General features: G+C 39.2%; 1 protein-coding gene across 1 annotated transcript in view; it reads left to right on the forward strand.

Annotated features, from left to right (window-relative positions):
- Window positions 1-16572, forward strand: part of EMP2 (epithelial membrane protein 2) — a 590980-nt gene that overhangs the window by 374976 nt on the left and 199432 nt on the right. Inside the window, exon 3 of the mRNA XM_044089136.1 lies at window positions 3264-3378. Coding sequence (XP_043945071.1) covers window positions 3301-3378 — 78 coding nt within the window. The 5' untranslated portion in view covers window positions 3264-3300. The remainder of the gene's footprint in view (window positions 1-3263; window positions 3379-16572) is intronic.

Here is a 16572-nt window from a genome sequence, read left to right on the forward strand (position 1 = left end):
CAAACAACTATGCAGTCTGGCAAAATTCAGTGAAGAAGCTTTCAACAATAGCTTACGACAGTGTAACTGGTAATCTCTAAAGACACTTCCCCTTAAAAAAGCAATATCTAATTTCACCACAGCATTTCTTAAAAATACTGAATCACCCATCCCCATGGTTATCTAAATAAACCAAGCAATTCATGGTCGCAAGAGAAAAAGCAAAGACTGTTTGGTTTAAAAACAAAATACAGAGTACCTGTCAACATTTAGGAGACTTGGAAGTCTTACTAAACAAAAGATTAAATAAGACAAGCAGTCCTACTACATCTGCTACAGCACAAATGTCAGAGCGATCCAAAGCATGTCTGGTCCTTCTCTAATAAACGTCTTTAATGTCTTTATCCCAGCCAATCCAACACATTTACCCATAACGAAAAACAAAGACAGCATTGCTTCCCAATTCAATTCCCATTTCACACAAACTGTTCTCTCCTTACACCAGGATAACCTCCTTCTGTACCCACAAGCCAACAAAAACTTGGAACTCAGCCAGGTCAATTTAGTTTCCAGCCTGTCCCAACAGCAACTGTAAAAAAAAATAGATGTGCAAACCAAAATCAGCCACCTTAACAGCAGACAATTTACTTACTATCTGAAAATAACAGTAGGCACCCTTGTGCGCCTGGTTTTTATCCTTATAGACCATTCTATCTCAAAATATTATGTTCCAGCCTTCTGGAAAAAAAAGTATTTTGTTATATTCCTACACAAACAGGTACATCCACAGAATTCACCAAATATAGACCTATAGCCATCTTAACACATCTGTCAAAAATCCTGAAGGAATGCATCCACCATATCTCACCAAAATTTACTCACAGAAATTTCACCCATTACGCTCTCCCACTCCGCCCTGGTATGCTTCCATAGCTATCTCAGAAACAGCAGATGTAAAATGGCTCCCAAGACTTTTCACCCTTCCTATCTGTTTCTGTTAAAGTCCCATATGGTTCAGTACTTGGACCCTCTCCTATTCAATATCTTTATAAATAAAACTCACATATCCTCTATGTACGCAACCATAATACAATATGCAGATGATGCACCCCTCATTTGCTCTGCCCCAGCCCTCTTAAAACTTAATGACCTCACCCAGATCTCTTTCTCATCAATTGAAATGTTAAAATCTCACTGTCTTTTCTAAATCCTAAAAAAAAAAAAATGCTCTTCAACCCAAAACATTTGTCAGACAAAAACAATGCATCAAAAATACTCTCTGAAAATAACATCAGAAAATAAATAGTATAACAATCAAAGCTACTGGAAGTCACAATAGATATTTTGTAAAATATGATCTAGACATATTCTCCCAAGTTGTTAAAAAAACGAGAAACTTGCTTTATTATACAGAAGTAAACATGGTCAGTGACAGCCCTAGAAAAAAGATTGCATCAGCTTTCTTACTGGCATCTCTCCTTTATGTCTTCCCCTTCCTGCAAACCTTCATACACAAAAAATAAAACTACGACAACTTTGCTAGGTTTGCCACTAATCTACCTACAAACGTCACTATTGCACAGCTGTAAAAACTATATTACTGGGTAGAGCTCACACACTATATTACGTATTGCCCAAAATCTAATGTATTAATCAGAAAAGTGTCCCAACACTACAAAACAATGTAAAATATTATCCGCCCCCAAAAGAAAACTATAGTCTGAACATAAGTCACTTTTCTTCACCACCAACTGTAGCAGTACTGCTAGTGACTCAATGCATGCCTGCTATGCTGTGTCTCCAAATTTTGGAACTCCCGAACAATACACTTAAAGCAAACTGAGAAACTAAAAGTTTTCAAAGATCAGCTTAAAAATACGTAATAACTCTTGGCTATTCTCCTGCTCAACCACAGATTAATATCTTAACTGTAAACACCAAAAAATACTGTTTAATTTACTCCTGTTTCATTGTGTCCTACTGCTGCTACACGTGATTTTATGCCCTCCAACTTTTGCTTTTTTTCAAAGTATAAGTCTTTTATATCAGTTCTCACACTTGAAGGTTTATCTAAGTGATAATCAACTGCTGTACCTCTCTCTGTCTCTCTCTGTCACCTGTCTGTCTGTGCTACTTTCTCTCTTTCCAGCTCAGCTTGATCTTTGGCATCAAAGTGCCCAGATTTATTACTGACAAATATTTACTATGTTGTAAGGTGACTTGTATGTATCAATGCAGGCTCATCACAGTGTACTGCAGGATTTGAGTTATCTTTATTGAAAGACTTTAATTGTATACCTGTATATTACAATTGTTACCTTATGTCACTTTTATTCTTTGTACTAATGTATATTGTATAATTTTTATATGGAGCTTTACTCCCCAGGCATCCACTGTAAAGGGCTTTTTGCCCACTCGGACTTTTCCCAGTCAACAAATGGAAATCGATAGATGGATGGATAGATAGATGGATAGGTAGATAGACAGACAGACAGTCCGATGTAAGTGATGTTTGTTATTGTTCTTTTACCCCTTCATCCTTTGTGGATGTATAATATGGGTAGAATACAGCTGCACATAGTGCTTTATAAAAATAATGGACACAGTTAAAATGCAACCTCTAAAAAAGATTACAAACATACCTGAGAATTGATCATTACAGATTCATGCAAATTTAAGTCAATAGCTTAAAATGTCTGAAATAAAGTCACAATACCTGGGTAAGTGTAAAAGTACTGAAACAGGACAGTGGCAATGTCTAGGCAGTTGATTATATAATCATATCTGGCAGCATTACTGTACATCAGCTATTAGCTTAAGTAATATATATTATATGTTGGCTCCAACAACATGAGGCTTTAATATAAATTATTGAAGGGCAATTAGTGATGTTAACAAAGCACCAAAAATCAGACTGAAATTAATAGAGTGCTGGTGCAGAATGCAGTAAAGAAATTGTCAGTTCTTGTGGCATTTATTAAAAGCTGAACTCTGGTCATCTGTTACATTATTCAGTTTTGTTAAGTCTGCTCAGTTCACTTAAGCTTATGATTTTTTTGCTAATGTCATTTTGTTCCACATGTTCTAATGTTGTCATTTTGTTCCATGTGTTCTAATGCTGTCATTTTGTTCCATGTGTTCTAATGCTGTCATTTTGTTCCACGTGTTCTAATGCTGTCATTTTGTTCCACGTGTTCTAATGTTGTCATTTTGTTCCATGTGTTCTAATGCTGTCATTTTGTTCCATGTGTTCTAATGTTGTAATTTTGTTCCATGTGTTCTAGGCAAACTGCTCTGTAGACCCAACTGCATGCAGAAACGATGCTGCTTATACTTCTCTTCATAATCTTATTTCATCTGGCCTCGGTGGTTTTGCTCTTCATCTCCACAATCAACAATGTGAGTCATCCTCTTACAGTTCCTAACAGCAGTGGATCTGAAGCATTGTGTAGCATGTAGGAAGCAATTAAGGTGGTAGTTCAAATAAAGTACTACTTCTGATACTTGGCACTTCCACATGGTACTTGAGCTCCACTTATTTAAATATGTGAAGTTTATAGCACATTGCCAACTAGTATTTAATTGCATGTTGTTTAATTGGATTTGTTTTAAAATATATTACATTCTGTTTCAAGTAAGGAGTCTACAGTTATATTTAGCATTGCCTGAGAAGATGACATAATTTCTGAGTACATGATTGTGCCATCCAAAGCTGCGTGGATTAAGGTCACCCTTTTAACTTGTGTATCTTTACAGTATAATTTGCCTTAAATGTTGCATCATGACCAAATGACCCCCCAAAGCTGCATGCATTGCATCAGACTGCTAAGTTTAAGTCATTTGGTAACTTCGATGCCTACTATGGGGGGTGAAAAAACTGATAATGGGGACACTACATGGAATGTAAAGGTATAATGTCCATGTGTAGAGCAAGCAGAAGTTAAAGTAGCTGATCCTTTTTTCATTGGCTTTCACAGTTTAGATTTGTAGGGGTTAGTATGCATGTGTCAAGTAATTGGGTGTGTTTTGATGTGTGTTTGTGTGTAGCATACTTGAAATACGTTGATGTGGCCATTAGTATTGTATTTACTTTTTACCATAGTAAAATACTTGAGAAGTACACAGTCAACAAATTGGCTAAAATTACTGGACACGGTGAGTATCTGTGGAAGAAAATGATTGACTCCCACTGTTGTGATCAAGTTACACATTCATTAATCTGTTTTTTTCAGGACTAGTGTGCATTGTGTAAAGCAACCTGAGATATTTTACTGTGACCATTTTTTAAATCACATTCAGAAATCTGTGCTGTACACAGTCAACAAACGGATGGAATAGAGGGCATCCATGGTTAAAAGTGACTCTAAAATAGCTACTGATCTGGTTTGGCAGGAGCAGCATCATGCAATGTATTCTGTTTGCTGAAATTCCCTGTACAATTTTGTCATTGTAATGTCTTATGCTTTTGTGTGTGTGTGTGTGGGGGGGGGGGGGTTGCAGAATATTTAAGAGTAACAAGTTGATCATAATTTTTTCACTTTCTGTAATAGACATCAGCATTGGACATACAGCAAGTATCCCTCACTGGTGGTCTGGGTAGGATGTGTATGAAAGTAACTGATCACCGGCACTGTGGTACAAGTAGCAGTGCTGTCTCACAGTTGGCAGGACGTGTGTAACAGTAATCACTGGCACAGTGGTACAAGTAGCAAGTGCTGACTCACAGTGGGCAGGATGTGTGTGACAGTAACTGATCACGGGTACGGTGGTACATGTAGCAGTGCTGGCTCACAGTGGGCAGGATGTATGTGATAGTAACTGATCACTGACATGGTGGTATAAGTAGCAGTGCTGTCTCACAGTGGGCAGGATGCGTGTGATAGTAACTAATCATCGGCACTGTGGTACAAGTAGCAGTGCTGTCTCACAGTGGGCAGGACGTGTGTGACAGTAACTGATCACTGGCATGGTGGTACAAGTAGCAGTGCTGTCTCACAATGGGCAGGATGTGTGTGACAGTAACTGATCACTGGCATGGTGGTACAAGTAGCAGTGCTGTCTCACAATGAGAAGGATGTGTATGACAGTAACTGATCATGGCACAGTGGTGCAAGTATCAGTGCTGTCTCACAGTGGGCAGGACATGTGTGACAGTAACTGATCACTAGCACAGTGGTACAGGTAGCAGTGCTGTCTCACAGTGGGCAGGATGTGCATGACAGTAACTGATCACTGGCACGGTGGTACAAGTAGCAGTGCTGTCTCACAGTGGGCAAGATGTGTGTGACAGTAACTGATCATAGCACAGTGGTACAATCAGCAGTGCTGTCTCACAGTGGGCAAAATGTGTGTGACAGTAACTGATCACTGACACAGTGGTACAAGTAGCAGTGCTGTCTCAGAGTGAGCAACAGTGGTACAAGTAGCAGTGCTGTCTCACGGTGGACAGGATGTGCATGACAGTAACTGATCATTGACACAGTGGTACACGTAGTACTGCTGTCTCACAGTGTTTGTTTCTCTGGTTCAGTTCCTGATTGTGGCTTCTTCTTTATCAAGTCTGCATGTCCTTCCTGTATCTGTGGGCTTTATTTACATACTGTGGTGGCTGCCGACACCTCCAAAACATGCCACTGATGAGTTGGAGTCCATCCAGTTTGCTTGGAGGTAATTATACAGTGTGTATGGGGGTACATACATAATCTATGAACCTATGAATGTACACAGCTTGTTGTAATTTCTACAAGTCATTGCTGACTATGTTGTCATGCATCTTCAGTGTGAGGATATTTCATCACTTTGAGTTTCATCATTTATTGTGCCGTGTGAGACAGTAATACTTTGTTTTTTCCCCCTTTTGTCAACTTTGGTCCGACCATAGAGTTTGTGTATCTAATTTCAGAGGTGTGAGGGGCTTGCCCCCTCCCATATCTGGGTATGCAGGGGTCTTGCCCCTCCCTGCAAAAAATATTTTTTTCTGTTTTTATAGGTTTTTCAACTCACATTTTACAATGTCTTACTTTCTGTAAACAGTAAGCCATAGAAGATATTGTCGAACAGTAAAAAAAAAAGTAACAAGTAATTATGTTTCAAAAATATTTCATACAATGCATCACAGAATATTTTGACTCTTGCTGCTTCTGGAATGTGATACCCCCTGGATCTGTGAGAGGATTTTGACAGAGTCTTAATAGGGTGCATCACTGTGTGGGGACTGGGGACAGTGTGGTTATTACTTTAATTTTCTTCCCAATCAAACCTCAGTGAGTTGCAGAGATGGTTGCTATAGCTTGTCTGTGCACTCTAGGAGCATCAAGTTGGAATACGTTACTATGCTTATTATTTTTTCACTTTCCTCACAGTCAGATATCAGCTGTATATACAGGTAGCTATCTTTTGAGGGTGGATATAAAGAGGCTTGCTCTGTGTAAATTTCTGACAGCAACAAGTTGAAAAATATTATTATGGCCATTTTTATTTTTATTTTTATCTGTCTGGCATTATTGAAGTGTACAGGAAGTGGTTGTCTTTTGGAGGTAGAGGGTGAGGAAGGATGCTATTAATTTATATTTAAGAAAGCCCTAAAAGGCCATCTTCAGCTGCAATCTAAATGCAAATTTGTCATGTCAGTGGTTAACCTTCACACCACTTTATGTTCAATATTCTACCTTGAAGTCAAGACAGTCATCAGCATGATAGATATGGGTTTAATAAATAAATAAATGCATTGTTTCTGTTTATATAGTGAATTATCCTTGTGTACTATACTGTCCAGTTACTAATCTGTTCACTAAGCTGTGTACATCCTTGCATCTTGCAAATGTTTGATAAACTCTGCACTCTTTATATATTGCAAATCCTGATAAACTGTATACTGATTCAGTGTTGTGAAATACTGTATTTGCTGATAATGGAGCTTGGGTCATAGCAAAAAGGGTCAGTAGATCAGTCCACCTACCCAGTTATCAAATGTAAATAAACTTGAAATACATGACTGTGGCCATTCATTCTTTCAGTTTCACACCAGTCTAACACTAGAGAGGTACACAGAAGGTAATGTCTATTTTTTGGTGGTTACCCAGATATGATTTATGTATCCTCACATACATTTGTTTTCTCAGTATATTGGTAACTACTATTTGGTCAGCTGTGTACATTAAGCATGAGACACAACTTATTTTGTCCTTGAAAGAATAAGCCCGAATTTCTTTCCATGGTCACAATTTTTGTTCAGGCCATCACTGGTTCAAAAGTTTGGGGAAAAGCTATAAAGTGTGCTACAGGGCCTCTAGAATCCCATGGCTTCTGGGGGATTTGTGACCCCAGAATCTCAATGTAATTAATTTATTTTATCCACAGTTATTACAATAGAGTCTTGGCAATTTATTATGCTGAAAGGAGAGAGGAAAGAGCTAAAGGGTAAGACATAACATGGAAAGAATAATCTGCATGGTGTGGGAAGGCCAGTATTTGGACAACCAGGGGGTCAGCTCCCTGGATAGTTACCTTATCTGGTCTTTTCATGCCTTTCTTGTGTCCTTCCATTTACAATATTTCTTCTTCTTTGGGGTAGTAGCTAATTTGTACAAAAACAGATTGAATACAGCTTTACCAAGCAAATAGCTGAAAAAGCCACACTCAAATAAGGAAGGGATAACTGCTAGAGAGAATTTATTGCAGTCTCCAAATTGTCAGATTTTGTTACTTTGGAGTTATTTGTAGAAAAGCATGGAGGCAGGGGCAAAGAATCAGTGTAAAATAATTCTTAAAAAACAACATGGAGTTAGAATACATTTTTTCCTCTGTAAATTCCTTTTGGCTGGTGTTAATGTCTTTTTTTTTGTCCCATTAGCCATAACTCAAAAACTTGAGGCCATCCATTGCAGTACTCATTATTGTTACAAATCACCACTTATGAGTGAACAAACCCTGATTTGTCCCCTGGATAGAGTGACCTGTTCTTATTGTTTGCTAATGATGTATTGTACAATGAAGGTCCACTTAAAGTAGCTCCACGAGTGTACCGTGTGTCACTGTCTTTGTTAGTAACAAGTGGGATAACATGTTTACTGGTCAGTGTCATTGTTAGTAACAGGTGGGATAACACGTTTACTGGTCAGTGTCATTGTTAATAACAGGTGGGATAACATGTTTACTGGTCAGTGTCATTGTTAGTAACAGGTGGGATAACATGTTTACTCGTCAGTGTCATTGTTGGTAACAGGTGGGATAACATGTTTACTGGTCAGTGTCATTGTTAGTAACAGGTGGGATAACATGTTTACTGGTCAGTGTCATTGTTAGTAACAGGTGGGATAACATGTTTACTGGTCAGTGTCATTGTTAGTAACAGGTGGGATAACATGTTTACTGGTCAGTGTCATTGTTAGTGACAGGTGGGATAACATGTTTACTGGTCAGTGTCATTGTTAGTAACAGGTGGGATAACATGTTTACTGGTCAGTGTCATTGTTAGTAACAGGTGGGATAACACGTTTACTGGTCAGTGTCATTGTTAGTAACAGGTGGGATAACATGTTTACTGGTCAGTGTCATTTTTAGTAACAGGTGGGATAACATGTTTACTGGTCAGTGTCATTGTTAGTAACAGGTGGGATAACATGTTTACTGGTCAGTGTCATTGTTAGTAACAGGTGGGATAACATGTTTACTGGTCAGTGTCATTGTTAGTAACAGGTGGGATAACATGTTTACTGGTCAGTGTCATTGTTAGTAACAAGTGGGATAACATGTTTACTGGTCAGTGTCATTGTTAGTAACAGGTGGGATAACATGTTTACTGGTCAGTGTCATTGTTAGTAACAGGTGGGATAACATGTTTACTGGTCAGTGTCATTGTTAGTAACAGGTGGGATAACATGTTTACTGGTCAGTGTCATTGTTAGTATCAGGTGGGATAACATGTTTACTGGTCAGTGTCATTGTTAGTAACAGGTGGGATAACATGTTTACTGGTCAGTGTCATTGTTAGTAACAGGTGGGATAACACGTTTACTGGTCAGTGTCATTGTTAGTAACAGGTGGGATAACACGTTTACTGGTCAGTGTCATTGTTAGTAACAGGTGGGATAACACGTTTACTGGTCAGAGTCATTGTTAGTAACAGGTGGGATAACATGTTTACTGGTCAGTGTCATTGTTAGTAACAGGTGGGATAACATGTTTACTGGTCAGTGTCATTGTTAGTAACAGGTGGGATAATATGTTTACTGGTCAGTGTCATTGTTAGTAACAGGTGGGATAACACGTTTACTGGTCAGTGTCATTGTTGGTAACAGGTGGGATAACACGTTTACTGGTCAGTGTCATTGTTGGTAACAGGTGGGATAACACGTTTACTGGTCAGTGTCATTGTTGGTAACAGGTGGGATAACACGTTTACTGGTCAGTGTCATTGTTAGTAACAGGTGGGATAACATGTTTACTGGTCAGTGTCATTGTTAGTAACAGGTGGGATAACACGGTTACTGGTCAGTGTCATTGTTAGTAACAGGTGGGATAACATGTTTACTGGTCAGTGTCATTGTTAGTAACAGGTGGGATAACATGTTTACTGGTCAGTGTCATTGTTAGTAACAGGTGGGATAACATGTTTACTGGTCAGTGTCATTGTTAGTAACAGGTGTGATAACACGTTTACTGGTCAGTGTCATTGTTAGTAACAGGTGGGATAACACGTTTACTGGTCAGTGTCATTGTTAGTAACAGGTGGGATAACATGTTTACTGGTCAGTGTCATTGTTAGTAACAGGTGGGATAACACGTTTACTGGTCAGTGTCATTGTTAGTAACAGGTGGGATAACATGTTTACTGGTCAGTGTCATTGTTAGTAACAGGTGGGATAACATGTTTACTCATCAGTGTCATTGTTAGTAACAGGAGGGATAACATGTTTACTGGTCAGTGTCATTGTTAGTAACAGGTGGGATAACATGTTTACTCGTCAGTGTCATTGTTAGTAACAGGTGGGATAACATGTTTACTCGTCAGTGTCATTGTTAGTAACAGGTGGGATAACATGTTTACTCATCAGTGTCATTGTTAGTAACAGGTGGGATAACATGTTTACTGGTCAGTGTCATTGTTAGTAACAGGTGGGATAATATGTTTACTGGTCAGTGTCATTGTTAGTAACAGGTGGGATAACATGTTTACTGGTCAGTGTCATTGTTAGTAACAGGTGGGATAACATGTTTACTCGTCAGTGTCATTGTTAGTAACAGGTGGGATAACATGTTTACTGGTCAGTGTCATTGTTAGTAACAGGTGGGATAACATGTTTACTCGTCAGTGTCATTGTTAGTAACAGGTGGGATAACATGTTTACTGGTCAGTGTCATTGTTAGTAACAGGTGGGATAACATGTTTACTCAGTGTCATTGTTAGTAACAGGTGGGATAACATGTTTACTGGTCAGTGTCATTGTTAGTAACAGGTGGGATAATATGTTTACTGGTCAGTGTCATTGTTAGTAACAGGTGGGATAATATGTTTACTGGTCAGTGTCATTGTTAGTAACAGGTGGGATAACATGTTTACTGGTCAGTGTCATTGTTAGTAACAGGTGGGATAACACGTTTACTGGTCAGTGTCATTGTTAGTAACAGGTGGGATAACACGTTTACTGGTCAGTGTCATTGTTAGTAACAGGTGGGATAACATGTTTACTGGTCAGTGTTATTGTTAGTAACAGGTGGGATAACACGTTTACTGGTCAGTGTCATTGTTAGTAACAGGTGGGATAACATGTTTACTAGTCAGTGTCATTGTTAGTAACAGGTGGGATAACACGTTTACTGGTCAGTGTCATTGTTAGTAACAGGTGGGATAACACGTTTACTGGTCAGTGTCATTGTTGGTAACAGGTGGGATAACATGTTTACTGGTCAGTGTCATTGTTAGTAACAGGTGGGATAACACGTTTACTGGTCAGTGTCATTGTTAGTAACAGGTGAGATAACATGTTTACTGGTCAGTGTCATTGTTAGTAACAGGTGGGATAACACGTTTACTGGTCAGTGTCATTGTTAGTAACAGGTGGAATAACATGTTTACTGGTCAGTGTCATTGTTAGTAACAGGTGGGATAACACGTTTACTGGTCAGTGTCATTGTTAGTAACAGGTGGGATAACACGTTTACTGGTCAGTGTCATTGTTAGTAACAGGTGGGATAACACGTTTACTGGTCAGTGTCATTGTTAGTAACAGGTGGGATAACACGTTTACTGGTCAGTGTCATTGTTAGTAACAGGTGGGATAACATGTTTACTGGTCAGTGTCATTGTTAGTAACAGGTGGGATAACATGTTTACTGGTCAGTGTCATTGTTAGTAACAGGTGGGATAACATGTTTACTGGTCAGTGTCATTGTTAGTAACAGGTGGGATAATATGTTTACTGGTCAGTGTCATTGTTAGTAACAGGTGGGATAACATGTTTACTCAGTGTCATTGTTAGTAACAGGTGGGATAACATGTTTACTGGTCAGTGACATTGTTAGTAACAGGTGGGATAACATGATTACTCGTCAGTGTCATTGTTAGTAACAGGTGGGATAACATGTTTACTGGTCAGTGTCATTGTTAGTAACAGGTGGGATAATATGTTTACTGGTCAGTGTCATTGTTAGTAACAGGTGGGATAACATGTTTACTGGTCAGTGTCATTGTTAGTAACAGGTGGGATAACACATTTACTGGTCAGTGTCATTGTTAGTAACAGGTGGGATAACATGTTTACTGGTCAGTGTCATTGTTAGTAACAGGTGGGATAACATGTTTACTGGTCAGTGTCATTGTTAGTAACAGGTGGGATAAGATGTTTACTGGTCAGTGTCATTGTTAGTAACAGGTGGGATAACATGTTTACTGGTCAGTGTCATTGTTAGTAACAGGTGGGATAATATGTTTACTGGTCAGTGTCATTGTTAGTAACAGGTGGGATAACACGTTTACTGGTCAGTGTCATTGTTAGTAACAGGTGGGATAACACGTTTACTGGTCAGTGTCATTGTTAGTAACAGGTGGGATAACATGTTTACTGGTCAGTGTCATTGTTAGTAACAGGTGGGATAATATGTTTACTGGTCAGTGTCATTGTTAGTAACAGGTGGGATAACATGTTTACTGGTCAGTGTCATTGTTAGTAACAGGTGGGATAACATGTTTACTGGTCAGTGTCATTGTTAGTAACAGGTGGGATAACACGTTTACTGGTCAGTGTCATTGTTAGTAACAGGTGGGATAACACGTTTACTGGTCAGTGTCATTGTTAGTAACAGGTGGGATAACACGTTTACTGGTCAGTGTCATTGTTAGTAACAGGTGGGATAACACGTTTACTGGTCAGTGTCATTGTTAGTAACAGGTGGGATTACATGTTTACTGGTCAGTGTCATTGTTAGTAACAGGTGGGATAATATGTTTACTGGTCAGTGTCATTGTTAGTAACAGGTGGGATAGCACGTTTACTGGTCAGTGTCATTGTTAGTAACAGGTGGGATAACACATTTACTGGTCAGTGTCATTGTTAGTAACAGGTGGGATAACACGTTTACTGGTCAGTGTCATTGTTAGTAACAGGTGGGATAACACGTTTACTGGTCAGTGTCATTGTTAGTAACAGGTGGGATAACACGTTTACTGGTCAGTGTCATTGTTAGTAACAGGTGGGATAACACGCTTACTGGTCAGTGTCATTGTTAGTAACAGGTGGGATAACACGTTTACTGGTCAGTGTCATTGTTAGTAACAGGTGGGATAACACGTTTACTGGTCAGTGTCATTGTTAGTAACAGGTGGGATAACACGTTTACTGGTCAGTGTCATTGTTAGTAACAGGTGGGATAACATGTTTACTGGTCAGTGTCATTGTTAGTAACAGGTGGGATAATATGTTTACTGGTCAGTGTCATTGTTAGTAACAGGTGGGATAACACGTTTACTGGTCAGTGTCATTGTTAGTAACAGGTGGGATAACACGTTTACTGGTCAGTGTCATTGTTAGTAACAGGTGGGATAACACGTTTACTGGTCAGTGTCATTGTTAGTAACAGGTGGGATAATATGTTTACTGGTCAGTGTCATTGTTAGTAACAGGTGGGATAACATGTTTACTGGTCAGTGTCATTGTTAGTAACAGTTGGGATAACATGTTTACTGGTCAGTGTCATTGTTAGTAACAGGTGGGATAACACGTTTACTGGTCAGTGTCATTGTTAGTAACAGGTGGGATAACACGTTTACTGGTCAGTGTCATTGTTAGTAACAGGTGGGATAACACGTTTACTGGTCAGTGTCATTGTTAGTAATAGGTGGGATAACACGTTTACTGGTCAGTGTCATTGTTAGTAACAGGTGGGATAACACGTTTACTGGTCAGTGTCATTGTCAGTAACAGGTGTGATGACACGTTTACTGGTCAGTGTCATTGTCAGTAACAGGTGGGATAACACGTTTACTGGTCAGTGTCATTGTCAGTAACAGGTGGGATAACACGTTTACTGGTCAGTGTCATTGTTAGTAACAGGTGGGATAACACGTTTACTGGTCAGTGTCATTGTTAGTAACAGGTGGGATAACATGTTTACTGGTCAGTGTCATTGTTAGTAACAGGTGGGATAACATGTTTACTGGTCAGTGTCATTGTTAGTAACAGGTGGGGTAACATGTTTACTGGTCAGTGTCATTGTTAGTAACAGGTGGGATAATATGTTTACTGGTCAGTGTCATTGTTAGTAACAGGTGGGATAACACGTTTACTTGTCAGTGTCATTGTTAGTAACAGGTGGGATAACACGTTTACTGGTCAGTGTCATTGTTAGTAACAGGTGGGATAACACGTTTACTGGTCAGTGTCATTGTTGGTAACAAGTGGGATAACACGTTTACTGGTCAGTGTCATTGTTAGTAACAGGTGGGATAACACATTTACTGGTCAGTGTCATTGTTAGTAACAAGTGGGATAACACGTTTACTGGTCAGTGTCATTGTTAGTAACAGGTGGGATAACATGTTTACTGGTCAGTGTCATTGTTAGTAACAGGTGGGATAACATGTTTACTGGTCAGTGTCATTGTTAGTAACAGGTGGGATAACATGTTTCCTGGTTAGTGTCATTGTTAGTAACAGGTGTGATAACACGTTTCCTGGTCAGTGTCATTGTTAGTAACAGGTGGGATAACACGTTTACTGGTCAGTGTCATTGTTAGTAACAGGTGGGATAACATGTTTACTGGTCAGTGTCATTGTTAGTAACAGGTGTGATAACACGTTTACTGGTCAGTGTCATTGTTAGTAACAGGTGGGATAACACGTTTACTAGTCAGTGTCATTGTTAGTAACAGGTGGGATAACACGTTTACTGGTCAGTGTCATTGTTAGTAACAGGTGGGATAACACGTTTACTGGTCAGTGTCATTGTTAGTAACAGGTTGGATAACACGTTTACTCGTCAGTGTTATTGTTAGTAACAGGTGGGATAACATGTTTACTCGTCAGTGTCATTGTTAGTAACAGGTGGGATAACATGTTTACTGGTCAGTGTCATTGTTAGTAACAGGTGGGATAATATGTTTACTCATCAGTGTCATTGTTAGTAACAGGTGAGATAACATGTTTACTGGTCAGTGTCATTGTTAATAACAGGTGGGATAACACGTTTACTGGTCAGTGTCATTGTTAATAACAGGTGGGATAACACGTTTACTGGTCAGTGTCATTGTTAGTAACAGGTGGGATAACACGTTTACTGGTCAGTGTCATTGTTAGTAACAGGTGGGATAACACGTTTACTGGTCAGTGTCATTGTTAGTAACAGGTGGGATAACACGTTTACTGGTCAGTGTCATTGTTAGTAACAGGTGGGATAATATGTTTACTGGTCAGTGTCATTGTTAGTAACAGGTGGGATAACACATTTACTGGTCAGTGTCATTGTTAGTAACAGGTGGGATAACACGTTTACTGGTCAGTGTCATTGTTAGTAACAGGTGGGATAACATGTTTACTGGTCAGTGTCATTGTTAGTAACAGGTGGGATAACATGTTTACTGGTCAGTGTCATTGTTAGTAACAGGTGGGATAACACATTTACTGGTCAGTGTCATTGTTAGTAACAGGTGGGATAACACGTTTACTGGTCAGTGTCATTGTTAGTAACAGGTGGGATAACACGTTTACTGGTCAGTGTCATTATTACAAACAGGTGGGATAACACGTTTACTGGTCAGTGTCATTGTTAGTAACAGGTGGGGTAACACGTTTACTGGTCAGTGTCATTGTTAGTAACAGGTGGGATAACACGTTTACTGGTCAGTGTCATTGTTAGTAACAAGTGGGATAACACGTTTACTGGTCAGTGTCATTGTTAGTAACAGGTGGGATAACATGTTTACTGGTCAGTGTCATTGTTAGTAACAGGTGGGATAACATGTTTACTGGTCAGAGTCATTGTTAGTAACAGGTGGGATAACATGTTTACTGGTCAGTGTCATTGTTAGTAACAGGTGGGATAACATGTTTACTGGTCAGTGTCATTGTTAGTAACAGGTGGGATAACATGTTTACTGGTCAGTGTCATTGTTAGTAACAGGTGGGATAACATGTTTACTGGTCAGTGTCATTGTTAGTAACAGGTGGGATAACATATTTACTGGTCAGTGTCATTGTTAGTAACAGGTGGGATAACATGTTTACTGGTCAGTGTCATTGTTAGTAACAGGTGGGATAACATGTTTACTGGTCAGTGTCATTGTTAGTAACAGGTGGGATAACATGTTTACTGGTCAGTGTCATTGTTAGTAACAGGTGGGATAACATGTTTTCTCGTCAGTGTCATTGTTAGTAACAGGTGGGATAACATGTTTACTGGTCAGTGTCATTGTTAGTAACAGGTGGGATAATATGTTTACTGGTCAGTGTCATTGTTAGTAACAGGTGGGATAACATGTTTACTGGTCAGTGTCATTGTTAGTAACAGGTGGGATAACATGTTTACTGGTCAGTGTCATTGTTAGTAACAGGTGGGATAACACGTTTACTGGTCAGTGTCATTGTTAGTAACAGGTGGGATAACACGTTTACTGGTCAGTGTCATTGTTAGTAACAGGTGGGATAACACGTTTGCTGGTCAGTGTCATTGTTAGTAACAGGTGGGATAACACGTTTACTTGTCAGTGTCATTGTTAGTAACAGGTGGGATAACATGTTTACTGGTCAGTGTCATTGTTAGTAACAGGTGGGATAACACATTTACTAGTCAGTGTCATTGTTAGTAACAGGTGGGATAACATGTTTACTGGTCAGTGTCATTGTTAGTAACAGGTGGGATAATATGTTTACTGGTCAGTGTCATTGTTAGTAACAGGTGGGATAACACGTTTACTGGTCAGTGTCATTGTTACTAACAGGTGGGATAACACGTTTACTGGTCAGTGTCATTGTTACTAACAGGTGGGATAACACGTTTACTGGTCAGTGTCATTGTTAGTAACAGGTGGGATAACACGTTTACTGGTCAGTGTCATTGTTAGTAACAGGTGGGATAACACGTTTACTGGTCAGTGTCATTG

Source organism: Protopterus annectens, chromosome 12.part0 (assembly GCF_019279795.1).
Source record: "Protopterus annectens isolate FY-2018-M chromosome 12.part0, PAN1.0, whole genome shotgun sequence".
Taxonomy (NCBI): Eukaryota; Metazoa; Chordata; order Ceratodontiformes; family Protopteridae; genus Protopterus; species Protopterus annectens.